We start from the raw sequence: 27,030 nt of genomic DNA, 5'->3' as shown, positions 1-27,030 counted from the left end.
ACCGAAGGTCATGCTTCAGGGTGAAGTTGCCGTAACAATATGCTAGCTACGGTGTTGCCTCTGGTGGAAAATCGGGCCTTAGCTCGTTCAGCAGGAGTCGCATCCTCTGATTTCCATTTTTCTCTGATCTCCATTTCATAGGTGCTGTCTTGGAAAAGGCTGACTCATCGCTTAATTGACATGAAAATCTGAAATGGGACCAGACTCCCTGACATTAGACAGCTCAGTCATTTCAACCCATTCTGTTTGCATTCTTCCTCCAAATTATTCATCCATCCCCCGAATACAGGTGCATGCGCGTGTTTGAGACGCTGAGGAAAATGATCAATCCGGCAGAACTTCTTCAAACGGCCACACTCACGTAGTTTGTGATCATCTTTCAGCTTCTAGCCCGTCCAACTAGATTTGACAGTATCTGCTATTGTCATCGTAATACGTGGCTTGCACGAGTTGATCGCTCGTCGAATCGGATATAGTGACGTTCCACCACCAGGTCTCTATCGTCGGCGTGTTCACCGGGCCTTGGACCGAAAGAACAACAGCTTGTATCGCAGCCGGACCGTGCACGAACGTGTCTGGTAAGGTAATGCTGCCCAGTGTCGTGATGTTTTGGCCCCTTCCGTCTCCCAAAACAGCTATCGGCTTGTTAGTTAGTCTTCTTTATCAAAATTGCGGTGTAGATAATGTGGATACCCCGAAGGTCGATTGACCCTAGAAGTGTTCCTCCCATATTTCCTGGCTGAGGCGCAACATCCGCTATAGAATCGTATCTGTCGATACCAAACAGCATTGACGCTTCTACCATTGGGATGCCGATGGCTTGTTCTACCGTGATATTGAATTTGTCGCCCGGCTTGATCTGCTCCGGCAAACCTAGTTTGGCAAGCCTGGCATTGGCCAGTGTGGCCGCCAGGATCGGGATTGTTTTCGCAACCCTAGTGAGGCGCATCGTGAAACGTATGTGTCTTGTATCAAACCAACAAATTAAGTGAAATCAAGCCTAGTTTTCGTCTCGAGGAATCAGTTACGAAGGTCAACCAAATATCAAGTCGATTTTGAATCAGGCACTCATGATATATTTCATTGCATGTAGAATTTTGCCGGACCAGGATCGTCGATCCAGGTCTATTGTTGAGGGACAGGCAGAAAAGCCGGGTCATTTGTGCATTCAGGCACCGGTATGCCGACTACCCCGATTGGCCAGGTAGTATGGTAGCCGGCAAACGATTCCGTCAACGTTCTGTTAAATAAAATAAATGAACTCCGAATCTGTGGTGTTCACAAGCTTCATAAGTCTATTGGTTGAGTCTCATGCAACCCAAGAATTTCGGCTGTACTTTTGGCAGGTCTCCAAGCCACCTATCTACATGTCTACCCACCGAGACTGTTGAAATAATCGCTTCGTATTCAAGTGTTCTAGTCTGGACTAGGTCGGTGCTGAGCCCCCTTAATATAGACAATCTAGAATACAGTGGAAAATGCTAGGAAAAAGAGATATCCCGCATTAATAATCAAAATATCCCAGAGCATTCCAACAGATACACCGAAAGGGATAAACAGTAGGCTAAAGAGAGCACCCAAAAGACACTGCCACCAAGTATAAGACACGACAGAGCCAATCATCAACCATGCTCATGCTAACAAAATTCATCAGATCTCAAAGATTTTATGCAGGACACTTCAAATATTCATACCCTGGATGCATAGTTAGGGGAGACGTAGCCTACGAAGATATCAAGCGACTGTATACTTGTTCTCCATAGCCCTAGTCTGCGGTTCCAAAGTAATTCTATACGGGTTGACAAAGGCACAGCACCCGCTCCCCTCAGCTGCAACATGCCAGGTCTTTTAGTCCGGGGGAAGCCCAGCAGCAACGCGTCGGAATGGCTCAACGGCGCCCGGGACGGCGTCTATATCCGAATGACCCCGAAATACAGCAAGGCTGGCAAATTCAGCATCACAGAATGGTCCTGCGGCAATTACTGCCTCGCCGTCGTCGACAATGGGGTTCGGCGGGCATGCCCTAGCACCGAGGCTGCTCTGACCATCGACACCCTGAACAAGTAGCAATGCCTGCCCCTGAATATCATCGAGGTCCCCTGTGACATCCGCGCGGCCAATATACCGCCTTCCTTGGGAAGTGACAGATGATTTCAACATGTTCCCTAAAACCCCATATTACACATGCAGAGCTGGTCCGGAAAGTCTCCTCTATGCTCCCGAATGCGACATGTACAAGCGAGTCATAAGCGCCTCCGCTAGATACCGCTCACGCGACTGGTCGTCGGAGGCGCCCTTTTGGATTTGTCCGCAGCACACTAACGTGTCGTCGCTTTTAGCTGCCATCTTCGCAGATTCAGATTTGTGAGGAGACACGTCGAGATGTCGCCCAATGTCTTGGGCGAGCAATTGGGAGAAATGTCATCACAAGTGGTCTCGTTTTTAATCTGTACATATGGGCTTCTTAAGCAATATGCATCCAGTCCCTTCATACAGTGATAAACGCTTAAACACGAATAGACCAAAAGACCTCAGTCCGCAAGTTCGCTCGATTGCCACATGGCGAATACGGATCGCCTCCCATGAGGACGAGGAAGCCTGAGGAAGTTATGACCTCCAGCAGCCAGCGTTTCAAACGCGCATAGCTCCCCGGCTTTATACCTCCCAACCCGCCTACCTCCTACGGTGCGGGAGCAACCTGCTGTGCCCAGACTGCGTCTCGATGTGAAGCTCAGCGCTTAATGCCGAGGCGCAGTCTGCTGCTCTGCACGATAATCGTGCGTGATTCGTCTACAGCCAGTCGATGTAATCACGACGTATTTGGCCGGGGACGGTAATGCGGCATGGGAGGTTCAGGCGCTCAAAACCATTCCTTGGGCTCCGTCCCTTGGCTCCATGGTCGAGGTTGCAGGAAGTAGGGTACACGGCCACTGTGAGGGGACAACAGATGCAAATGGGATTGGTTGTGTCATATACACACCGAATTCCTGTCACTCTCATTTACAGTTCGTCGATAGAGGCTGAAGTGTCGGGTCGATTGGGGCAGGTCGTGTTACGAGGAGTCTGAATGAGTGTGTGGGCTTCCTGCTGAAGATTCCAAAGTTAGGATTGCTGCTGAGGAGGTCAGGCCCGGAGGCGACGCACAGTAGCAGTAGACATCGGGATTTTGAAGGCTTGTATGGGAGTGCTGAATAGAGCCCACCAACCCTGTCCGTGTTATTCTGCTTCCGTTAAAACAAGTTTGAGGGACCGTCTTCCGCATACCCCGATCTGCCACTGCAATATTCCACCCGCTAATTAACGCTTAAGATCCCTACAAGCTTCCTAGGTAATTACTACCTTGGGTGCACCTCATTAGCCCTTGGGGCAGCTCGCCCGTCATTCCATCTCGTCTCCCCATATTTTCTCAAACACATTCGCCCCTGCGCAGCTGACGCGGCAATTTCTACGCGGAAGTAGAAAGACGGCAGCCAGCCCTCGATGTATCGTCGTGCTACAACGGGGCCTAAGGTCCCAGCTCTGTGGCGGGGCAGGCCGTCGGCCCGCCGTGCAAGTTGGCTGCGGTTTGCCGCGCCGCGTCCAACAATACCACACCTGAGGAAGTTGCCTGCCAGCCGAATCAAGTTCACATCAAATCCCGTCCTCTCCCGACCTTCCACCGAGCTTGCGCCCATGGAGGCTCCATCGCTTGACGCAATCAGGTCTCGCATGACTTGTGCCGAATTTGTTGACAGTGTCTGGGGCTTCGCCGTCAGTGCTCGTATTTTTCGTGTCTGTTCTAAATTTACCCCGGGCGCTCACACAGTCTGTCAGATCTACCGCTGTGCCGGGACAGACGACAATGCCTGGAATCGCATGATACAACTCATTAATGACACCGTGGAGGAGACGCTCAAGTTGTATGGACAAGAGGACCTACTCTCCCACCATGACTTGCACGTGGTAGATGAGAGGCCATTACAGGTATGATATATTGCGTAGAGCAGTGTAGCAAACCTCCACTGTCTTCGAGCTTTTCAGAATTCACAGTAAGCGTTGGCCCGTCCCCCACGATATGAGTACCTATACTTGCGCTCACTCCAGCAAAACATGCTCACATTGATGCTCTACGAACAGCGGAGCCACATCGTATCAGGTTCGCGACCACTTTAATTCCTGGGCCTCACAGAGCCTCGCAAACCGACTTCGGCCCAGCTCAGAAAGCACAATCGACCATCTCGGCTGGACAAACACAACAAACACCCCCCAATACGAGTACTGCCTGGTCGTCGACTCGTTGTGCCTGGAGTCCCTCGACCAACCAAGCCTGGCCTCCCCGGTGGTTAGGCTGCTCGACAGGAACTGGGGCGACCCCCTCAGCCCTGAAGAGAGGCAGAGTGCGTTGATATATCCTGGATTCCACGACGGAATCACCGAGGACTGGGAAGAGGACGTGGGGTGGATGTATCTGTCGGTTCTCGAATATGTAGATCGGTATGCCGAGCTACACGACATTTTTGGCTGGGAGGGCACGTATGTGAGACCACCTTATATTTATGGCCTTGAGACAGAAGACGGGTTGGATGGCGCTTGGAGACGAGAGTAGGCCCTGGGCCAACGTGCACCTGAGAAGACTTGCCTACTGCATAGTGTTTGTATCCACCTTTTCACCCAGGTTCCGCATTCAAATATTCTCCCCGAATAGATATTCAAAGTAATATCCGCTGCTTCTCATTCCCAGGGCTCGGGTGAAGTTTCCCGACTGGATTGATCCGACTCCGTGTGCGAGATGTGGCGATGAATGACCCGAGAAGCACTTGGCGTGAGCTCCCTGGATTGCATGCCCTCCATGTACAATATCTCACGATCCTCCTGGAAGAACTGCTGTGCCATTTCTGTCCTCCATGGGCTTGTGACCAGAAGCTTCACGTTGGCTTGGGTGGTAGGATCGCCCACGAGACGCATGAGCTCTGTCAAGACGTAATGCATCTCATCGATGAACTCGTCGCGCTCGTAGTACACCATGCCGTCAATGAGACAAAACAAAGTGACTTCTCCCGGTAGACGGTGGACGAGGAGATTGAAAAGCTGGCAAAGCTGGTGTACTTGGCGGACACGGTCCATATCAAGCTCCCAAGGGGAAGGCGAGATGTTCGTATGAGGCTGCTGTTGTAGCAGCTGAGAGATGAGCATCTGCATCAGCGCTCTGCCACCACTGAAAGTGTCCTCTTCTCGGTCGAGATGACAGCCACAGAAAAACACGAGGGAGACGAGGCGATGTTGATCTGCCCGTGCCGCTTCAGTCAAAGTGGCAGTCAACAAAGATAGAGGTGACACGGTTGTGCTGCCTCGGAAGTTGCCATGTATCAGGAGCTTGGCCGGCTCAAGGCACGCCATCCACTGTTGGAAAAGCTCGGTCTGGAGAACCTGGTCCGCCTTTGACTTGTCCCTCTTGGATAGTGTGGTACCTAGTTCCTTCACTCTTTGGATGTCAGAGGCAGATATGTCCGGCACACCCAGCGGTTGCAAGAGTATTTGGGCGGTCCACACTGGAAAGTGTGGTATGGCTACATTGTGTGTGGACGAGGGCGGAGGTGGTGGAAGTGCTAAGGTGACCGGAAGGGGCGAGACAGGGCGCGGAGTTATCTGAAGCTGGTGCACAAGTGCAATTAGCTCTGTGACGAAAGCATAATGTTAGCGATCCAGAAGTCTCGTATTGTTGGTCAAGTTCATTTTACCTTGGCGATCCCTCCTATGCATTGCATCATGCTGTTTTTGAATTTCGTCTCTTCGTCTCAATTCTTCTTGGTGTTGCTTTCGGTCCTGTTCTCTATCTCTGACGTACACATCCATCAAGCTTAAGATCGTGTTCTTCATGTCTGCTGATTGTTGAGCGACATGAGCTTGGCCTGCCAAAAGCCGATCCTCACGAGAGAGTATTTCTCGAATTGCAACCCTCGTGCTCTCATAGTGAGAATTCTGTGCTTTTTGAATGAGATAGTCGCTCCGCTTCTGAACCTCGTTGAAACTGTTGAGTAGTTCTTTCTGATAGTCACCGCCTTTGAAAACAGCTGCTGCGGCTTTCCGGCCTGCGAGAATTTTCAAGCATTATTTCAGTTAAACTTGCCGTGGTAAGTTTGTTCATGACTGAGCCAACTCACCAGCACTTTTGGTAAAGAACACTATTGCATGCTCCACTGCCTGGAAGATGGCCACGACCAAAGAAACTGAGGCCTTTCTGACATTTTGGTCCGTTGGGAATGTAGCAGCAAAGCTATCGATATTCGAGAACGTCTTGTCGAGGTCTGAGAGGCTCGTCAGAACGTCCTCTCGTGTTTTCGCAGCCGTGTCCATGGCTTGTAGAAGGATACCGACAGTTCCTGCTACCGGAGTTGTCCAGGGGTCTATATCAGGAACCATTTTAGCGATATGTGCAGCAGGTTGACTCATGTTGTCTGCGACTTTGCGCCGCATGCGCTTGAGCTTCCCGGCGGTTCCGTCCCCTTGTGTGTAGGTGACCTGGGCATCATTCAAGCGAGCACAAACTTCCTCCCAGCTGCTGGCATTTCGTATCCCGTCGCCTGACTTTGCTAAAGACGATGGCTCGCTCGAGTCCGCCAAAAGCGCTCCCATCGCTTCGGAGAAGATGTCATTCCAAAATTTCATTGATTGAGCTTCGACATGCTGAGCGGTCTGGTCAAGAGTTGCAACTTGACCTGGAGAAGTCCCAGGTCTCAGCGCCACACTCATACCGGCAAATGAACCAGCGGTGCTTTGGTGGGAATTAGCGGTTATCAATGGTATATAAGCGCCAGAGGTGTCGTCAAAAACACTTCGAGCGTCGAGAAAGGCTGGATCATGTTGTGGGAGACGTTGATCGATGAAGTCAACTGCAGGCGATCGGCCGTGAAGACGACTAATGTCTTCGGTATTTTCCATTCTGCTCAATTTCAGACCTTCTACTGGATCTTCAGGAAATCCTGCAATGCTTTTGATTGGCAAGATTCAACCATGTTCGGACAAGAACACAACTTCGACTTAGGCAGTGGATGCGCTGCTTGTCTTGTGAAATTTCGGGCTACTAATGGAATACTAGAGCTGTCAAGCAGTGGCCACTGCGCGCGAGCAAATGTACAGGGTGACACACTGAGTGAATGCTGCCAGGTGAGAAGGAAAGTTTCAGGGAGAAGAGTGTCGGGAGTGGCGAAATTACAGTAAGCAGAGCCTCAAAACTACCTCTTCTCCGCAGTGTTCGAGCAAACACAGTTGATAAGGCTCCCAGGCAACCCGCAGGAACGTGTCACCACACAGCGTGGACTAGGCACGGTAAGCGGCTTGCAGCTTTGCCGACATAAACCACGCAGTACACACTTCCATTCCTGCCAATGGCTGTTCAATATGCTCTGTACGCCTCAGCTAGCCTGCCTACGGATAGCCCAAATTGGATTAGCCCCCGCGAATAGCCGGGTTCGCGAGGTCGGTAGTGGTGTGAAGAAATAAGACCGGTGTGGAGATCAATAGGTCAGAAGAGGTTCTCGGCTCGATTTCATGCAAGTAAGCGCGCGCATTCCACAAACTACAGGCAGTTTTTGCCATCTTGCGCATGAGTTTGCAGTAGTGCGTGGAGCAATGTCTTCCGCACAGGAGAGCTTAGACTGCACGTACAGGTTCTCGACCGCGGGGAAAACGGCTCAATCCCGTATCATTAATTCCTGACATTTCAAATTGCCATCTGTTCTACTACACTTACTCTGCTTGGTACATCCATTTTCGCGATTTGTGCGTGGGTGATACTTAAGTCAGACGATTTCATACTGTATACGAGCGAGAAGGCTCTGGCTTTCGCGGATATTCGATTATACCTCGACGACCTAACCTAACCTACGCGTTGCCAGGCCAAGCATAGCCAATAAGACATGGCCAGTCCGATTCAGCAAGTGCCCTCAGAGGCTGGTGTTGGAGCCGAAGCGTTCGAGAATTCCACAACGACTGCACCAGTGACACTACCGGACGATAGCGACGCAGCAGCACAGCTCATACCCGAACTAGATGACTATGGGATGACGACTTCGTCCTCTGCAAGGCTCGATAACAATGGCAATGACACCACTGAGGCTTGTGGCGACAAGAAAATACCCGAGCTGGACGATCGGTCGCGGGTGTTGAGCAAAATCAAAAGCCTTCAAGACGAATTGCTCAAGATAGAGAAAGGAGCCCGCCAAGAGCACAGTCTCGAGGATCTCGAAAGGCAATGGGACAGCGAGCTTGAGCGAGTTGGAGGTGACACGGAGGAGCGAAATTGGGCACGGATTCAGGGAATGAAAGCTCAAAGCTTCATGAAGGACACCGCAGCTTTTGCTTTTGGCAGAGAATGGATGCATGAGTCGGAGGATAGCTTCATTCGGTATATGATGGAGCGGGAAGAGTTCGACAAACAGCTCACTCAACGCAGAGCGCAGTGGGAAGCAAAAAGGGGGGTCACTCGGCCAAAGATCGACGAATCGCTGCAAGAAGGTCCTCGCCGCCCACTCACTTTCCCGCAAATCTTTGACCCATTGAGTCCAGAGGCGAGGTTCAACGAGACAGATATGGCCCAAGGCTACGATTTAAAAGAACGCCATCTTAGATTCCAAATCCACGACGTTGTTCGCAATCGACACACTGCATTCATGTCATGGAAACAGGGCATGCAAAATTTGCCAGAGCCGCCGAAGGAGCGAGATCCCAAACTGAAAGACTTGTGGCCCAGAGCTGTTGCCGACTACGTCCAATGGGAATCTTTCAGATATGGCTCTCCGCACACAGCCTTTAACAGCGAAGAGAAACAGCATCTCTGTGCCCTGGTCGTGTTAGATGGGGAACCCGATCCGAAGTTCCTCCACCCGCGATTAATCTACGATCTTGAAAAACGCGCAGTGCAGAATAACAGCAAAGGTTTATCTCGCTCTGTTCCCAGGCTTGCGCAAGGACTTGTACCAGAGCACGTACGACTCAACGGCCCACAGTTCACCGAAACCTTCAGGGTGTTGGATTCGCCGGCGTTTGGCGTTCCTTTCTCGCGGCCGCAGATGGCTCTGTTGCAGCCATATCGCTTGCTAATATACCACGAGCAAGACATCAGAGATCGGTATGAGACCCTGAAAGATAAATTTGGGACGCCCAGAGATCACACGGCGGTGCTCACTGGAAGTTCCACACAGTCACCAAAGCAGCATGACACAGAGCAGGATGGCAACGAGCAAGAAGTACCTTTAACTCCTGATGCAGTCGTGAGAGCATCTCATAAGAGGGATTTGGGTGCAGAGCCTGGCTATAAGGACCGCGATTCACCTCAGCATGAAGGACAGCATGAAGGAAAAGAAGGACTACAAGACGAACCGGAGAACAATACCAGCGAAGAAAAGAACGAGTTCCCTTTCGCCAATTCAAAGACCGCATTAGACTACTTGGGCTGTCTGCTTGAATTCATGGACTCGACCATTTCAATCAGGAGGAAATATGTCCAAGGCTCACAATGTCGAAAGGTGCATTTCAGAGATTTATGGTATCTGTTCAGCCCCGGGGATGAGGTTATTAGACGTGACGGTCTGCAGGTGTACAGAGTTATCGGAGTTACCAACCCTACACACAGAGAATCATCGAGGAATGTGTTCTTCGATTACGATGAGAAGGACACATCTAGGTACTTCCAGTTGTCCTGCTCCTACGTGGACTTCGATGGAAAGAGGATCGGCCCCGTATCCACGACTTTCGTGATCAAAACATTCGCAGGGGAGAGAACGGTGGAATCTCTGGAAGTCTATCCCCTTCGGCTTCATCGTCATACATCTACAGTGGCAAGCCAGAGTAGACATCACAGCTCTCCACCATCTGGTTCGGAGACACTTCGAGAGAAGTTGATCAAAAGAGGAAAGAAATTCTTTCAGGCTGCGTGTATGAGCTTGGAACATACCTTCTACGATGGGCCGACAGTGGATGGTGAAGAAATTGAAAGCCAGGTCGTGGTTGACTTTGAAACGGCATTGTCATCTGATAAGAGATTTGACAAGGAGGACTCAGTTCCTCAGATCAAATCATTGCTCGGCGATACAGACGACGGCGACTCCACATCCGCCTCGAGTGAGATTGTGATTCCAGATTGTCTAGGGCCTTGTTGTGCCGGACAACGCGTTTGCAATGACAGCTTTGTGGATGTAAGACGCAAAGAAGAGTACATCAACAGCCTCATACCAAAGACCTACGCCAAGTTACCCTCTGTCGTCATATATCCACGGCCGTTGGACGACACGACCGGAGACAACGCTCTGACAGACGATGAGTTTCTCGTCATGAGTTACCGCGTCTTCGCATTTGTGCTGAGGACTCGTAAATGGGGTGAGTTGAGCTATTTTGTCAATACCTGCTTCAGCTGTTGTGTTCTGTCCATCCGCAGAGGCTGTTGCATCATGTCAATTCCACTCAATACCACTAGCTTCATCTTGCTGAAACATTGAACCCTACCATCCTGGACCCTGCTCGGAGGTATCTTTCACATTATAAAGGGACCACAGAGTATCATCGCGATTATTCTCCTAGCGAGTGTTCAATGATTGCTAACCATGAAGCCTCCCAGCTGAATTGGATCTCACCTACATGGAGGACGCAGCCGAGGACGATGCCCGAGCAAATGAGACAAAGACCGTTCCTCAACCAGCCTTTGAACAGTTGGTTTTGCCAGAGGGACATAAAACCATTGTTCTGTCTCTCATATCTCAACACTTCCGAAACAGGGATTCTGGGAGACACAGTGTCGAGTATTCTGACATTGTGAGGGGAAAAGGCAAGGAACCACTGGCCCAGCCTATCTTAGAACTACACTAATTAGGAAGAAAAATTTTAGGAAAGGGCCTCATTCTCCTTCTTCATGGTGCTCCCGGGGTAGGGAAGACAAGTACCGCAGGTTTGTGTCTTTATTGAGATAGATTGTTCGGAGATATTAACAGACCTTAGAGGGCATTGCAGAAATGTTCAAGAAACCTCTTTTCACAATCACATGTGGTACGTATCGAAATTAGCTGTCTTCTCATTCTCCAGATCCCAGATCTTGATCAGCTGACGCTTCTGCGAAGGCGACCTTGGATCAACGGCTAGGGAGGTAGAGCAAGCATTGGACCTTAACTTCAACCTTGCTAACAGATGGGGATGTATCCTGCTTCTTGATGAGGCAGATGTGTTCTTAGCTTCACGAAATGAGACTGATTTCGAACGCAATGGGCTCGTTGCAGGTCAGTCTTTCTGCAGCCGATATGAGTCCAACGTGTGCAGTATGATATGCTAATAACTAGCTCGCACAGTCTTCCTCAGGGTTCTTGAGTATTACGCTGGAATTCTGTTCCTCACGACGAATCGTGTTGGAGTCATTGACGAAGCCTTCCGCAGCCGGATTCACATCAGTCTATACTATCCACCCCTGGGCTATGATGAAACAAGAGCAGTATTCCAGTTGAACTTGAAACTCATCGAACATCGCTTCAAAAATGAAAAGAGAAACATCAAGATTGAACGGAATGAGATCCTTGACTATTCCCTGGAATATTTCAGAACCAACGACAAGGCCAGGTGGAACGGTCGACAAATTCGAAACGCCTGCCAGACAGCACTTGCCTTGGCCGAGTTCAAGGCACAAGGGGGAAATCATGAAAGAGTCTTGGATCCAAACGCTGACGTATGCCTTGCGGTGGATAATTTCAAGACTGTATCGAAGGCTTACCTCGAGTTTACCAAGTACCTTAAGCAACTGTATGGTATTCATGACGACGTCAGGGCGAAAGAACTCGGTCTTCGAGCACGTGAGACCATTCGGCAACCTCAGGCTCAGTCGACGCACTCGGCGGTATTCGGCGGTAACATCACTCAGCCCGGTTCTAGCTATGGTCATGCGCAACACTACAACAGTGCTCCTCTCAATCCTATGCAGACAGTCCACGGCCAGTCTTACCAACCAGCCTCGATGATGGGAACAGTTCACATGAACCCGAGTATTGTCACACAGCAACCAGGACACCAGGCTGCATACTATAGCAACCCTGCGCAGGTCGCTCCCGCTGGTAACTTCAATACTTATGGGCCTTCGAGCCAAGCCCTGTCAGGCCAAATACCACAGCAAGGCCAAGAATTCGGGGGGATGCAATTCCAACCAGCTCCTGGCAATATCAACCAGCAAGCACAGCCATGGCTGGTACCAGCGAGCCCACCAAACTCCGCTACCATGCCTCCGCCACCCTCAGTGCCGGCTCAACAACAGTTTCCGTCCCATGCACAGCAGAGTCCAGGCACAACACACCTCGGAAGTCAAGCACCCACGAGCCAGCCCTTCCAGGCTCAGCAGTCGATGCCGACTCAGCAAACCATGCAGCAACAGCAGCAGCAGCAACAAGTTCCTCAAACATGGTATCCCGGTATGAACCTGCAGGGGCAGAATCCGCCCGGGCCTTCGCCTCAAGAGAGAGGTTGATGATGGTACCCTTGGGCGTTCTGTGCAGTGGAACTTTTGGTTAGACACGTAAGGAGAGCCTGAGTTGTGGCTCAAAGGAACAAGACCCCTTTCGAAAACAATACTCGGGCCCGGAGAGGTGGATTCATGACCTCATTCAGATGGTATGGTATATTATGCAGGCGCAGCTTCGTGGACTCTGCGGGACTACAGCGTTCTCCCTAGATTTGGTTCGCATTCGTCCGCATGATGACTGGGAAAACGGTCTGCGTATAGGATTCCCAGCCTCTTCCCGCAGCACGATGCGTTCCATGCTCAAGTTTCTTCACATCAATAATCTCACTCATTCTCCTCCAAGGAAATCTCGTGGATAGGCGAAATTCCTGTATCTGCAGCCGTGTTCGGGTACTTGCAGCCGAGCAAGCAAGTCCCCTCAACCGAACATTGAAGATGCATATGTGCAGAATAGCTCGTTGCTTGGAGTCCAGCCAGACAGTTCTAAATCTACCACATTTTCCCAACAACACTAGTAGTCCATGAAAAAGTAGAAATGCAAGCCTGATATGCATTCCCGGGAAGGCAATCCAGAGGTTCATCGATTCCATGGACTTTGTCACGGTGGCCCTATCTATAAGTCCACATGAGGAAAGTCTCGTCACACTTGTCGGACTGGATTGATTCCTGCCGTTGGTTCTCATGTTAGTTAGTGCTAATCCAGACATACCAATCTAATATAAGTGCATGTTGGTAGCTTACTTTATATCGCTCTCTCAACTCCGGCGGGATGGGCGATGACCGCTCCTCTGTGTACAAGATGTACAGCCCCATGGCCCCGTCTTCTTCGTCAACCTCCTGAGCTGCGCCATCCTCTGGACCAATCCTAAACCCAAGGATCTCCTGCCTTAGTTGTTCAAATCCCGCTGGAACTGGTTCCTCAGGGGGGTCCTGTGGCGTGATACGAAACTGGGAGTAGACGTGACGGTATTGGTACGCCAAATAGACGTAAGGGGTGTTACCGTGCCCCTCAGCGGATGGCACGACGTAGAGAGTTCCGCTGCCGCCACCGCCCTTTGCGTGGATCAGCGCGCTGCTCCCGTCTGGACATTCGGGCTTGTCAAAGTCATAAATGGGGACGAACCCATTTTCCGCGCCATGTACCTCGCCTCTGGCTACAAGGAACTTGTCAAGAGACGTTAGCCGGACCCTGAAGCCGCGCAGAGCGGTGACGGTATTCGTGCCGGGCATGATCGATGCAGGTGTTGCCGTTGTTGCAGTTGCTGTTGTCGTTCGCGGAGGCTGAATAAATACGGAAAGAAACAATCCAGAGGGACGGTGGGAAGGTGCTTGACATTTGATTTGCGACGCGCAGAGACGTTGGCTTGATATATACATGACTTCCTAGGCAGGCACCTGAAGGCAGCAGCGCCCCAGTATGACATGATCGAATCACTTATCACAGTCCTGAAGCAACACCCGATATTATTATTGGACATGGTTTTCGAGACTAAATGTTCGTGACTCTACCTTTTCGCGTTGTTATTCAGACTAGACTTGGCGTCTTGAAAGTGGTGGAAAGGGAGATTTGTGGGGTTGAAATGATCTAATTACCCACAATTACTAATTGGCAGATGTTCTTTCCTTCTATAAACAGATGTAGTGGAGCTAGGCAACATAACCCTCGACTGCATTGCAAAGCCACGGGATGGAATCCCACGGGATTTCGCTTTCTTGAAACCAGGAAGTGGGTATCAGCTCTGGGGGCGCAGTCCATTGTAAATTCGACCCGTTTTGCTCCGTCATTGATGTGAGAGGGTCCTGATCAAGTGATGGTACAAAATCTCCCATGCGAAAGGGAAAGTCTTGTTCGGCCATGGTAGCCTCATTTCCGTTGTCGAAACATTCTACGGACCCGCATGGCTTCTTGTCTTCGAATCCGGCCGGGAAAGTCCCGAGGACCTCGTTCTCCACCCCCATCAGCCTTGCCATAGCTGGAGTGACGGGTTTGGGTTCGACCGGGGACGATGATGTTGCCCTGATCTGAGTACGAAGGGCCCGGAGTTCCGAAACGAGACGGCGGTTCTCCGCCAGAAGGTCCTGCATGTCTCGGCCCGCCGCCACGCACATGTTGCGCTGTTCTTGCAGGTGGTCGACTGTCTTGTTAACGATGACGACTTTGTTGAGCCGTGGTGCACTGGCGAGAGACGGGACCAAGCGAGCCATTTCCTACATGTACCTCTGTTAATCAGCCCTTGTGAGCGAATGTGTGGGCAAGGTGTGTAGGGCAGCACAGCGCCCTTTCAAGAGACTGGCACAAGCACGAACCAAAAACTGCTTATTCATCGCTTCGCGACGCTGTTTCTCGATGGACAAGTTGCGAGCATTGACATTGGGTGGCAGGGGTCGGGCACGGCGGGTCTTCTTAACACTCCCACTTCGCGTACCGCTGACGGATGGCACAGCGGTGACAGAGGGTATTTTTCGCGAAATCTCCCTGCGCGTGTATGAACGATCCATCTTCCAGTCGGTGAGGAGACGAGCGTCGCCGGGAAATGACTCTAACAAGAACGATGTTAAAAGGCGGAGTCACTGATGGTTGCGTGGTAAAAGTTATTCAGCGAAGCCGATATGAGTGGGCGCGCTTCCAAGATTCTGGAAGGTTAAGTTGAAGCAGCATTTATTGCTGGTAGTCATGAAAGGAGTCACATGACAAGCTAGGAGCCTGATGAGGGGATGCCTCCCCAGTGGGATGCTGCCAGGGCCTACGCAAGGATGGGCAGCGCTACAGTAAGGTATTAATAAGGGTCGGGCACTGTGTACATCTCGCCAAGGATCGCAAATGTAATTGCTTTGTACCCTCATGTCGGTACCAGCCATATTAACTTCGAAACTCTTGCAGCAGTTCGTCCGCAAAAGTACTTTGCATCGACAGTATATTCAGCTGCTGATATTCAAATTATGTAGTACCGTTTCAAGCTCACGGTCGGCGCCGTGCGAAGAACCTTTGAGGAATCTTCGACTTGACCAAATATCTCTTACGTCTCTCTCGCGTTGACATTTTCCACATAATTCGAGCCTGCAACAGCCCCAGGACATTCCGAGAAATATTATAAGGGGCTGAGCACGGCGTCGCACTGCCAAAAGACCCAACGATTGAAGAAACAGGGCATGTCCTCGACGTGATGTTCATTAGTGGCAGAAATTTTGAATCCATTGCTGTGTGAGAAGGTGCCATCGAAGGTATGAGCTCTCAGAGCTGGCTGCGAACATGAATCGAAATAATTGGCGTAAAAATGGAAATTTTGCGCAATGAGTAAAGCGGACCCGGCAAGAGCAATCTGCGGAAGTATTCGTGGGGCACCGCAAGAGACTGCACGGAGAGACACTCCGGGACTGGGCCACTTCAACTCGGAGGCGCAACATGGCCCGAGGATTCCAACTTGAACATATGAATCCCTTTTACGAGGTCGATATGGCATATTAAGCTTTCTGGACGACATTTTTCAACAGTATCTAGTCTTCCAGGGTACAATCAAGGTAGAGCCGGGAACAAGCACGTAGGAAAGTCACCTAAGATTGGGAACATTTCGGCATGTTGCTTTTTCTCCTTATTTTTCCTTGTTGAAGACTTCTTATCAATTTTAATGCTTGTTGTTATCATGCAACATCCATTATTGAAATTACTTTGTCGATATTCTTGGCGATGAGCGTACGCCATGTTAGTTGTGGAAGACACTATAGGTGGGACTTCTGGTGCCGTCTAGACGATGTTCCTGGGCGTCGTCTCAATCTCTTTTTAGACTATTGCAACAATCACATGTGTTCAATTTGTGTACTTGTTATGTCATCAACATCATTTTCCCTTGCGCAAACAAACATAGGGTCTTCCTCCGAGCCTAAATTCGGGGACTGGCGGTACGAATGACATATTGCGATGACGTTGGACAAGTATCTAGGTAGGCCAAGATCACCTGAATGAAGCTAATGCACGGACTGTACAGCGCATCTCGTTCGGCCTCTTGGGAGATAGTCGCGTTTGGGCTCGGTGAAGGGACGTCAGCTCCGGCCGCGGATGCAAAGACTGTACAGTTGACTACTTCGTATAGACTCATCTTGACTCAGGTCGTATGTACTACATTAGATGGGCTACGCAAAGTGGGTCTCCAAGTAAACGCTAATGCAAAGACTGTACAGCGCGTTGCTTAAGCCTGCCTGGGAATCGACGCCGTGCGGTGGCAGATGAGCTAAGGTGGGTGTCATATTCAACGCTAATGCAAGGACTGTACAGTCCATACAGAATGACGGAGTCTGGCTGACACTTTTATGCAGGGACCAGCTTCAATTTCAGTGACTCGATTACGGGTCATGATGAAGACCTGTGCCACCACCTGTTCTTCTTCGATACCAGGCGCTAGCCCCGCAGTGGGCTCGGTACTCTTGCTGGGCATGGGGTTGCGGCGGCATGTACCTAGGTACTCTCCTCCGGCTCCGCTTTGCGGCAACTGGCGAGAAACAGGCACCATCCCCTGAGGCTGGATGGCCCCGTCTTCCTGTAGCTTGCGCATGCTGTGCAATGACACGCTTACATGGCGTGAAAAAGCCAGGGGCAAACAATTAAGTCGACTGAATTCGTTGCAATGGCCTCGGCCCGCAGGACCGAGCTATCAAAGACTTCATGTGTATAAACTCCGAGAGTAAAACCATGTTAGATGCCGAGCAGCCGGCTCCGGTACGTCACAACGTGATCAATTGGTTCACAATCGAGTCTGATTCTGTACAGCGCTCTTCCGCGTTGAAATATAACGGACATCGCAAGTTCTCCCTTGTACTCTCCACGCAGCCGCAACACAGCCAATGAGCCATTGACTACAACTTATCAAGAAATACCACGCCAGAATGTCGGTCCCCCGTTCAGAGCTCGAGTATCGAGCTCCTCCATCAATGCAACTGAGCGATGGGTCAGCCTCGTCCAAGACAGCGCCTTTGAAACGCATATCAGAGAATGCGACTCCTGCGGAACGAGCCAAGGCACGATTTTCCAGAGGTAACGCCATCGTCACCGGCGGTGCTGGAGATATCGGCTCTGTTGCCTGCAAGGCATTGTTCGAACATGGGCTAGAAGGCCTTGCCATCTTCGACCTCCACCCGGACGAGGGTCAGTCTACTGTCAAGGCGCTCCAATCCGAGTTCCCCCAGGCGAAGATCGCCTTCTACCAAATCGATGTGACGGACGCTGTTAGCGTCGCAGCATCAATCACCAGGGCAGAACAGGAAGTCGGCCCCATCGATCTATGCCTCTGCTTCGCCGGAATCGCCTTTGCCGCTCACGCTTTCGACATCACACCGGATCAGTGGAGGAAGATGTTTGATGTCAATACTACGGGTGCTTTCCTGTGTGCTCGGGAAGTGGCACAGTCCATGTCGAGCAGGGGGGCCGGTGGCAGCATCATTCTCATGGCGAGCATATCAGCACACATAGTGAACTTCCCTCAGCCCCAAGTTCACTACAACGCAGCCAAGGCAGCCATTCTCTCCATCAAGAGCTCTCTGGCAGCCGAGTGGGCGAGGTTCGGGATCAGAGTCAACAGCATCAGCCCGGGTTACATGGATACAATCTTGAATGAGGGTGAGGGGCTTGCAGAGCATCGGCGGATCTGGGCTGAGCGGAACCCATTTGGTCGGATGGGTCAGCCAGAAGAGCTGACTAGTGCTTTGATCCTTTTGGCCAGTCAGGCAGGGAACTACATTACTGGGGCGGATATTCTCGTTGACGGCGGCATATCTGTGTTTTGATGTCTACTCGGTCGAAATGATCTACAAATACAAGTTCATGCCATTCTTCTTGTCTATGTATTCCAAGCCTCTGATTCCTGCTTTCATATTTTGGCAGCTCATTGGTCTGTCTGTGGCTTGTTCGAATGGGAAGGAAGTAGTAAAGTCAGGTATCTACGCCAAATCTGGACCATCCGTGGATCAGCTGGGTCGCCAATTTCGACCTGTCAACATCTATTTCAGGTAAAGTATTGGTTGCGAGGAAGAACCAACTCTGCAACTGGACCAGGCGACATGCATTTACTGGTGAGAAACAATAGATGTACTTCTGGGGACGGCCCTGTGTCAGCCAAGTCTATCAGCTGCCTTCATGCCCGCCCAGGTATAAGTCGTCTCTGGACTTTTCAACGACCTGGGCAGGTGTCGACCTCACACAAGTGAACGACTGAGTGAGCATGAAACCCGATGTCGGTGACGGGACCGGACCACTGTCGACTCGAACGGAATCACTTGTCCGATGACTTTTGGCTCGAGGTACCTAGGTAGCCCCCCGCTTTGGCGGAGTGGTTGGGGTCTCCAACAGTCTTTGCAGTGCTGGTAGCATGCATTGCATTATCGCCTTTGAGTAGGCATGGTCAACCTACACCCGAGATCTTTTCTATTGGGCGGTTGTTCCAGTCACAGGGGGTGGGTGGTGACCTGACGCTGTACAGCGGCGAATGCATTAGCGTCGCGAGAAAGACCTGGCATCGGCGTGGGGTAGAGCTGGGGCACCCTGCGGAGAATCTCCACATTCAGTCAATTTCTGTAAGGAGTTGGGATTATAAATATATGACTGCAAATTCCAAGCTCAGTGAGAATCCCAAGTGTCGCTCTCGCAGAATTTATCGTTACTCGTCTCCTAAAGCAACACCGCCAAGATGACTGCAACCCAACAAAACATGACCTGGCTTGACAAGCTCCGAGACCAGTGTACGTTCTCCCATGTCGCTTCCAGATCGCATGCTGATTCTGTCAGTGAAAATCGATATCGATTGTATGGACCCGGCCGAAGCCAGGCGTTTTCTTCCCTTCAAGCCCCACGATCAGACAAGCAATCAACGCCTAGTCTACGAGCAGATGATATCTCCTGAAAACCAAGAGCTGTTCCTCAAGACCGTGAAAGAGGGCAAGGAGGAGGGATGGGAGGTAATCCTCGACCGTATGGTATGTTGTTGTCCTGCCCTGCATGGCGCACGCCGTCAGCTGCATTGCCCCGGTTGCCCGCCTGAACCGTGACTGACCATACATCGACAGAGTGCCCTGCTGTGCGCCAAAAACATTGACAACTTACAAGGGCGTGTCCTCCTTCAGTCCTCGGCCTTCCATGCTTACGACACTGACAAGGTCGTTGCGCACGCCCGCTCCTACGCTCGCGAGTTTGAAAAGGCTGGTATCTCGAAGGACCGTATTTGCATCAAAGTACCCTCGACGGGCCCTGCGCTCAATGCAAGCCCAATCCTTCTCAAAGAGGGGATCCGCACCCTGGGAACTTCACTCTTCTCAGTCGCTCAGGCCATCGCTGCTAGCCAAGCGGAATGCCTCTCCATCAGTCCTTACTACAACCGTGAGTCGCTTTCTTTCTTCATGCATCTGAGCCGGGAAAAAAGAATAGGCGGGCTGGACGGGCCTCCAGCTTCTTTCACTTGAATTATTCTTCAGTTACGAGTGCAAGGACATGCCCAAAGGACTGTTCATCTGATCATTCTTCTTAGCGCCATGGTTTCACGCGGATAGAAAGCAATGGCCGGACGTACTGGATCCAGCTCTCGAGCACCCAATGTCAGCAAGGATAGTCCAGATTCAGGAGGTCTATAAACGCCTTCGGGAAGGGACCGGGAAAACGCAGCCTCTGCTCAAGCCCGCCAGGTAAGTTAGGTTATCCTCTTTGGAGTCCTCCTCATAAGTCCTCGCCTCAACTCCATAACTCACTGCGAATACAAACAGCTTCATATCCGCGCGAGAAGCTATGGCGATGGCTGAATTTGGCTGTGATCACGCCACGATTCCAGAGGACATCCTATTACAATTATCCATATTGGATAGCGTGGCAAACCCGCCCCCGGGAGATAATGTTCCTACGAAGATTGGTGTTCCGTCGCCCCGTGTCGCTCACTTGCTGAATGTTGATCCTCTTGCTGGTCCTGGGTGGGATGGTACGCTAGCGCCGACGGAGGTCGATTACCTCAAGGACAATGGGGCAGCTTTAACACAAGCAATTGCTGCAGACCCGTTCACTGAGAAAGGACTTTATGAGGCGCTGGAGGCTTTCAAGGCGAACGAGTTACAAAGTCGACGTGCAATCGAGGAGGCAATGAAGCAATTCTAAGAGGATCGCAGGTCAATCAGAATGGGTGGCGATCAACAGAGAATTGATAGCCCGGAGTGAATAGTATCACGTCCTAGATTACTGTGTCAAGGTCAATCTAGTGTCTAAGTCGACTGTTCCATTATGTGATCATCAGCGTTCCTTCCTTCTGGGACTATATCATCAAGATCCATCCAGCCTCTATGCGGACTGATTCGAGCTTGATCTGGACGCTAACTCCTTCTACATGAAACTTGCAATAGGTCACGGATATCTTGAACATTTGAGGACGCTTTTACATGTGAGAACGACTTGACCAGTGTACAACTCCTTCTTGAATAGCAGTGCGTATACGACAAGTAATTTCTTGTCCAATAATCTTCTTTAGAGGAATTGAATAACAATTACGAATTACTGTCTCAGAATCAATACGGGTATATCACAGAACACCTTCTGTACTCTTCTAAAGTTATCGCTCTGTAGAGGTACGATAATAACCTTAAAAGTTGATCGATCTGTAGACAGATGAGGAGCTTCGGGGATTTCTGAAAAGACGGATCTCCAGCGACAATTCGCTAATGACGGAGCCGGAACAGGCGGCAATGGACAGTGACCTGTGGGGAGGCCATCGGTCCATCATACCCTAGTAACCACAGAGGAAGACCTCACCTGGTCTTAAGTAATCATATTCCCACCTCTGGGTGCGCTTACAAGTGAGGAGCTAGTTGCATACTGAGACCACATCCCTCTTCATCTACTATTTTGTTATTCGCTCGAATTCTATTTTAAAAGGCTTCGGTATAACTAAAACCCCGACATGATGAAATTTGGTAAAGCGATTAGACGTGTAAGTCATAAACCCCGCATACACAGTTTCGGGGTCCATAATGCTGAAGACGGACACACAACTAGCAGATTTGACAGCAACTAAGAAAAGTCTATACACATTCAGGCTGAACTGGTAAGATTAGTCCCTGTCTGGCTGAAGGCCATTGCAATGTCAATAATTTGAGAGGATAGTGCCTTCAGTGCCTCGAGGAAGCGCACGACCAGGGAGACTAATGAAATTATAATAGGAAAATAGAGTAATACATCACGCAACCTGAAGTATTTGCAATGAAGTACAACTTAGCTGAGCGGAGAAAGCCTTGCCTGCCTGTTTGCAGCATGGGATCAGATGAGCTGTCGCCGCTTAGTACGAGGTGAATACGAGAAGCTTCGTAATCGCGAAGTCGGGAAGACGGCAAGACCTTCGGTTCGTGGTTACATTTAAGCGCGGGGCCTGCAGACACCCGGGGGGGGGGAACATGCATGCCGATCGATAATTATTGTAATTTAGCCGGCCTGCAAGTTGCGGCTCTATTGAGCATATATACGGATTGAAAAAGATACTAATCAAGGTATGGCTACCATACTATTCAAACAGGGCACATCTCCTGAGATGTGTCCCTCGACTCGACCACAACAACATCACCATCCCAAAGCAGTACTTCACTATGCGCAGCCTGAGCTTCATTTTGCCGAGCAGCCTTCTGCTGTCGTTGGGCATGAGCAGCTTGGCTCAGAATAGCAGCTTCGTTTGCACTGGCATAAATCCCATACAGGACTTCAACGCCTCCTTCACGTCACTCGGATGCTACACGGACAGCACCACGCGTACACTGGACGGGAAGCAGATCAACTTCGCCCAGAATGACGGCCGAGCCTGCGCCGATGCCTGTGGCTACATGGGCTACAACATGTCTGGTACCGAACACACGACCCAATGCTTCTGTGGCAACAGCATCAACCCAATTGCGTCCAAGGTCTCTCAGAACTCGAGCACCTGCTCATACGCCTGTCCAGGCAATTCATCTGAAGTATGTGGAGGTACCTACTTCATGAATTTGTACGCGATCAGCAACCCCAATCCCAACCCGCCGCCGCAGACCCTTCGCCGAGAAGCCGTCTGCCAGACCAACCCTTTCTGCGCCAACAAGGCGTGCGATGCTTCGCTCACCCAGGGCGAGCGCATCGCAGCACTTCTCACACAGATGTCTGTTGAGGAGAAGGCTACAAATATGGTCAATTCTGCGACCGGTGTGCCGAGGCTTGGACTACCAGCTTATGAGTGGTGGTCAGAGGCTTTGCACGGCGTCGCCGCGAGCCCAGGAGTCACCTTCAACTCACCAAACGGCTCCAACTTCAGTTACGCCACAAGCTTCCCAGAACCCATCCTTATGGGGGCCGCATTCGATGACCCCTTGATCTACAAGGTTGCTTCTACTGTCGGGTTAGAGGCTCGTGCCTTCGCCAACTACATGCAATCTGGGTTCGATTTCTGGACCCCAAATATCAACACCTTCTTGGACCCGCGATGGGGGCGAGGTCTCGAAGTGCCCAGTGAGGACAGCTTCCATGCACAGAGCTATGTGGCGCAATTCATTCCCGGGCTCCAGGGAGGTCTCCAGAACACCGACCACAAGCAGATCATCGCGGTAAGCATGAGAACTTTAGCCTGCCACAAATTCTGGGCAGCTGACTCCGTATGCGTTATTGGTAGACTTGCAAGCACTATGCCGTGTATGACGTCGAGACCAACCGCCATGGACAGAACTACGACCCGACCCAACAGGACTTGGGCGAATATTACTTGCAGCCATTCAAGACGTGCGTTAGAGACGTCAACGTTGGCTCCATCATGTGCGCCTACAATGCTGTCGACGGCGGTGAGAAACTAGTCACTGATGACTTCGTGCGCGTAACCACAGCTGACCGATACTGTAGTGCCATCCTGTGCCAACGCATACCTGCTGCAAGACGTCCTTCGAGACTCGTGGGGCTTCAGGGAGCCATACCATTACGTTACCTCGGATTGTGCCGCTGTGGACGACATCCATGAGCCTCATAATTTCACTGACAGCGTAGCGGCGGCAGCGGCGGTGGCCCTGAACGCGGGCACAGACACCAATTGTGGGAGTTCCTACAATGTGCTCAACGTCTCTGTGACCAACAATTTCACAACCGAGAAGCAAATGGACGTCTCCTTGACCAGGCTTTACAATGCCTTGTTTACTGTCGGGTATTTTGACGGGCAGCCCGAGTATGATTCTCTGTCCTGGTCCGATGTCGGTTCGCCGTCGGCTCAGTCTCTAGCATACCAAGCCGCTTGGGAGGGCATGACGCTGTTGAAGAATGATGGGCTGCTTCCCCTGCAGACCTCGTACGGCTCAGTCGCCATGATCGGACCATGGGCCAATGCGACCACCCAGATGCAAGGAAACTACCAAGGCATTGCACCGTACCTATTGAGCCCGTTGATGGCAGCAGAGGCGCAATGGTCAGATGTGACATATGCCTTGGGCACCGTTATCGACAGTTCTGACACTTCAGGCTTTGCTGCGGCTCTTGCTGCGGCTAAAGCAGCGGACGTCGTTATCTATGCGGGTGGTATCGATGTGAGCATCGAAGCCGAGGGCATGGATCGCACGTCCATCGTCTGGCCAGGCAACCAGCTTGACCTGGTGCAACAGTTGTCAGAGCTTGGCAAGCCGCTCGTGGTCGTGCAATTCGGCGGCGGGCAGATAGACGATACTGCGCTGTTAAACAACGGCAATGTCAACTCCCTTGTGTGGGGCGGATATCCCGGTATGTATCACGAGGCTGTAAGCCGGAAGACAAGTAGTAGTACGCTAACGTGGTGTCTCGCTGCTTTTAGGCCAGGACGGCGGTAACGCGCTCATTGACGTCCTCGTTGGTAAGCAGCCGATAGCCGGACGACTAACGACGACACAGTACCCAGCCGACTACGTCAATGAGGTCTCGCTCTTTGACCCCAACCTCCGTCCAAGCAATTCTTCCCCAGGCCGAACATACAAGTGGTACAACAAGGAGCCGGTGTTGCCGTTCGGCTACGGGCTGCATTACACAACTTTCAGCTACTCTTGGGGCACCAAGCCGAATACCTCGTACGCTATCAGCAGTCTCATCCCCGGCGGCCCCGGCGGTAATACCCCCTCCGTCAACGACGCCTCGCCATGGACAACCGTCAGCGTCAACGTGTACAACACCGGCAAGCTCGCCTCCGACTACGTAGCCTTGCTATTTCTCAAGACCCCCAATGCCGGGCCATCGCCGTACCCCAACAAATGGCTCGTGTCGTACGCACGTGCGCACGGCCTGGCTGCTGGAGAGTCGCAGGGGGTACCGCTCAGCCTCAACCTTGGTGCGCTGGCGCGCGCCAATGCAGACGGCGACCTGGCACTCTACCCGGGAGACTATGAGATGATGCTCGACTATGACTCGCGTTTGACGTTTAATTTTACACTAACCGGCAGCCCGACCATTTTGGATCCACTTGCGAGACAGCAGCCGCAATCTTTCACTGTACCTGTCCATCCGCAGGGTTGCAACAACGGGACTTTTTGTTATTAAGCAATTTACTGGTGTTAAAGAGATAATATACAGAAGGATCCAAATGAAATCTGAGTCTCATGCTAGTAAATCTTTATAATTAGTAATTTATGATACCAGAAGTACCTGCAGGGAGTCACGAATATATCACTACTTTATATTAATGTAATAGCCCTTAATACTACCATTGAATAACCTTTATTTATTCTGTGCTCGTCTAAGATCCCTTTAAAACTTTACTTTTAATAACCGCTGCTACTGTTTACAACAGCTATTATATAGCTAAGTTATTAACTAGGTAAGCATGCAAACCTGCCTTAAAAGTAATTAAGCTTCTTTTTAAGGGTAAATAATATAAGCCGCAATTTATTTCATCATTAATTCATTACTCCAATCAAAAGAGAAAAGAGTTAGGGAAGATGATAAGATTGTAGTAGAGAATATAAGCCGTATATTATAAGACATAGTAAAACCTACCCTTTGAAACGCAACAGTTGGCACTCTCCAGAGTGCTTGTACAGCTAAGCAGCGGCATGAGACAAGCTGGGAATAGAAACCCGCAATATGCACGCCTCAGGTACCTGGAGGCAGACGCGTTGCGGCTGTGGAGGTCACAGATTGCCACCCAGACTCGGGCTCTTGGATGATCCATCCTCTACACTGAAACACGTAAGAGATAACTGAGAGGCAGCTCCCAGAGGAGGGGGGTAGGCATTATACTGATACCTAGTCCGAGAAGTGCGAGCAACTCGAGCGCGGCTTGCGAGACGAGTGAAATATGTATCAGTTGCGAGACCAATGGGATGGACTGAGAACAGAAGAGAGATGTAAGAGACTGCGAGGATCTAAACGAAGAACAATCGGTCCTGGGTTTCGTTAATTTACACCAGCACAATTGTCCTCCTTTCACTAACACCGTCGAAAGGCAATTTCGGTTGCCTCGCTGGAACTGTAACCTTGTCTAGGACGCTGCCTGCTCCGTCCAAGACAATCAACTGTGACAAAGAACTACCAAAAGCTTTATATCCATGTCGAGGGTAGGCAGTTAGATGAGGTATAGCTCCCATTCGCTCATAGAGACCCTCATCCACCTGGCGAGCTAGAAGACAGCCAGAATTCAGAGCGTTCCTTGAGAATAGAAGCCCGATCACGCAGTCTCGCACATCCAAGTCCTGATCTAGGTATGGTTGGGCTGCAATGTAGATTCCATGACAGAACTGGACCACAGCCACATTCTCTTTGGGAAGGTCCGGCCGCACGATCCTCATGATATCAGTCTCGTTTTCGAAATGAATTTCGGTCCGCTGCTTCTTCTGAGCTTCCGTTAGTGGAACCACTTGAAAGCGTATAGGGACGACTGAACATGTGACCTTCAGCCGGTTGGGGTAGATTGGTTGCTGATACAGCTGCAGCTTATCAGTATACGACGCGCTCCAGAAATCCCTGGCGAATTCCCAAATGGTCGCAGCATTGTCATCCTTTGACTCCCAAGATATTTCCCACTCGAAATGAGCCAGAGGCGGTGAAACATTCTCGCGATTGGGCAGCGTGATTCCTTGTTCCTCAAATTTCACAGGCCCAGCCCATCCTGTCCATGCCCAGCTGGGAAATCCAGGCCGTCTCTTCCCAGGCGCTTCATGATACCAATCCAGGTAAACACGAAGATCACCCGTCTTCGAGACCTTTCGGGCAACTAGACCCCAAGAAATATGCAGAACTGTTGATCCCAGGCTGCGTGAATCATGCGTATAGAAGTTGAGAACACCAAGGAAGGCATTCAATGAGTCTCCATGATAGGTGAGCTCTCTTTTGCTGTATTCTTGCAGCTGGTCCAGGAGATCGTAGGACATCAGTTTATTGTTGAGGAAATTAGGCTTTAGATGCCTGAATCTTCTAGGGCCGAACGTGTCCTTCGGGTTATCGTGATGTAACAAGCGACAAACTGACTCCTCATGATAATCCTCATTACAGATGAACAGAACTTGGCTGGGGGTGAAAATCAGGCGCCTTGCGGAGAAATAACCCTCTTGATATGTCCAACCTCTAGTAGCCCACTTGCTGGACTTCAGCT

General features: G+C 50.8%; 9 protein-coding genes across 9 annotated transcripts; 5 read left to right on the top strand and 4 right to left on the bottom strand.

Moving 5' to 3' along the window:
- Positions 1-399: 399 nt before the first annotated feature.
- On the bottom strand, positions 400-949 carry INS49_009421 (uncharacterized protein; the record flags this gene model as incomplete). The annotated part of the gene is made up of 2 exons (XM_043170152.1): positions 400-635; positions 694-949. 2 exons carry the CDS (start codon positions 947-949, stop codon positions 400-402), a joined length of 492 nt encoding a protein of 163 aa, XP_043024717.1.
- Positions 950-1,836: 887 nt separating this feature from the next.
- Positions 1,837-2,067, top strand: INS49_009420 (uncharacterized protein; the record flags this gene model as incomplete). Its single annotated transcript, XM_043170151.1, has 1 exon — positions 1,837-2,067. The coding sequence occupies one exon, from the start codon at positions 1,837-1,839 to the stop codon at positions 2,065-2,067; it is 231 nt and encodes a 76-aa protein (XP_043024716.1).
- Positions 2,068-4,710: 2,643 nt separating this feature from the next.
- INS49_009419 (uncharacterized protein) lies at positions 4,711-6,612 on the bottom strand (the record flags this gene model as incomplete). Its single annotated transcript, XM_043170150.1, has 3 exons — positions 4,711-5,461; positions 5,825-6,068; positions 6,141-6,612. The coding sequence occupies 3 exons, from the start codon at positions 6,610-6,612 to the stop codon at positions 4,711-4,713; spliced, it is 1,467 nt and encodes a 488-aa protein (XP_043024715.1).
- A 1,283-nt stretch (positions 6,613-7,895) lies between these two features.
- On the top strand, positions 7,896-12,472 carry INS49_009418 (uncharacterized protein; the record flags this gene model as incomplete). Its single annotated transcript, XM_043170149.1, has 4 exons — positions 7,896-10,353; positions 10,969-11,016; positions 11,088-11,243; positions 11,313-12,472. 4 exons carry the CDS (start codon positions 7,896-7,898, stop codon positions 12,470-12,472), a joined length of 3,822 nt encoding a protein of 1,273 aa, XP_043024714.1.
- A 603-nt stretch (positions 12,473-13,075) lies between these two features.
- INS49_009417 (uncharacterized protein) lies at positions 13,076-13,696 on the bottom strand (the record flags this gene model as incomplete). Its single annotated transcript, XM_043170148.1, has 2 exons — positions 13,076-13,132; positions 13,208-13,696. The coding sequence occupies 2 exons, from the start codon at positions 13,694-13,696 to the stop codon at positions 13,076-13,078; spliced, it is 546 nt and encodes a 181-aa protein (XP_043024713.1).
- A 417-nt stretch (positions 13,697-14,113) lies between these two features.
- Positions 14,114-14,671, bottom strand: INS49_009416 (uncharacterized protein; the record flags this gene model as incomplete). Its single annotated transcript, XM_043170147.1, has 1 exon — positions 14,114-14,671. One exon carries the CDS (start codon positions 14,669-14,671, stop codon positions 14,114-14,116), a length of 558 nt encoding a protein of 185 aa, XP_043024712.1.
- Positions 14,672-17,344: 2,673 nt separating this feature from the next.
- INS49_009415 (uncharacterized protein) lies at positions 17,345-18,241 on the top strand (the record flags this gene model as incomplete). Its single annotated transcript, XM_043170146.1, has 1 exon — positions 17,345-18,241. One exon carries the CDS (start codon positions 17,345-17,347, stop codon positions 18,239-18,241), a length of 897 nt encoding a protein of 298 aa, XP_043024711.1.
- Positions 18,242-19,140: 899 nt separating this feature from the next.
- Positions 19,141-20,588, top strand: INS49_009414 (uncharacterized protein; the record flags this gene model as incomplete). The annotated part of the gene is made up of 6 exons (XM_043170145.1): positions 19,141-19,192; positions 19,239-19,280; positions 19,329-19,426; positions 19,517-19,826; positions 19,975-20,128; positions 20,207-20,588. The coding sequence occupies 6 exons, from the start codon at positions 19,141-19,143 to the stop codon at positions 20,586-20,588; spliced, it is 1,038 nt and encodes a 345-aa protein (XP_043024710.1).
- Positions 20,589-21,683: 1,095 nt separating this feature from the next.
- Positions 21,684-25,245, top strand: INS49_009413 (uncharacterized protein; the record flags this gene model as incomplete). The annotated part of the gene is made up of 7 exons (XM_043170144.1): positions 21,684-21,769; positions 21,994-23,044; positions 23,110-23,275; positions 23,334-24,194; positions 24,265-24,303; positions 24,349-24,859; positions 25,242-25,245. 7 exons carry the CDS (start codon positions 21,684-21,686, stop codon positions 25,243-25,245), a joined length of 2,718 nt encoding a protein of 905 aa, XP_043024709.1.
- Between the last annotated feature and the right edge of the window lie 1,785 nt (positions 25,246-27,030).

This window comes from Diaporthe citri, assembly GCF_014595645.1.
Source record: "Diaporthe citri strain NFHF-8-4 chromosome Unknown scaffold_4, whole genome shotgun sequence".
Taxonomy (NCBI): domain Eukaryota; kingdom Fungi; phylum Ascomycota; class Sordariomycetes; order Diaporthales; family Diaporthaceae; genus Diaporthe; species Diaporthe citri.
The sequence above is the reverse complement of the archived record's forward strand: the minus strand, read 5'-3'. Positions and strand labels throughout refer to the sequence as shown.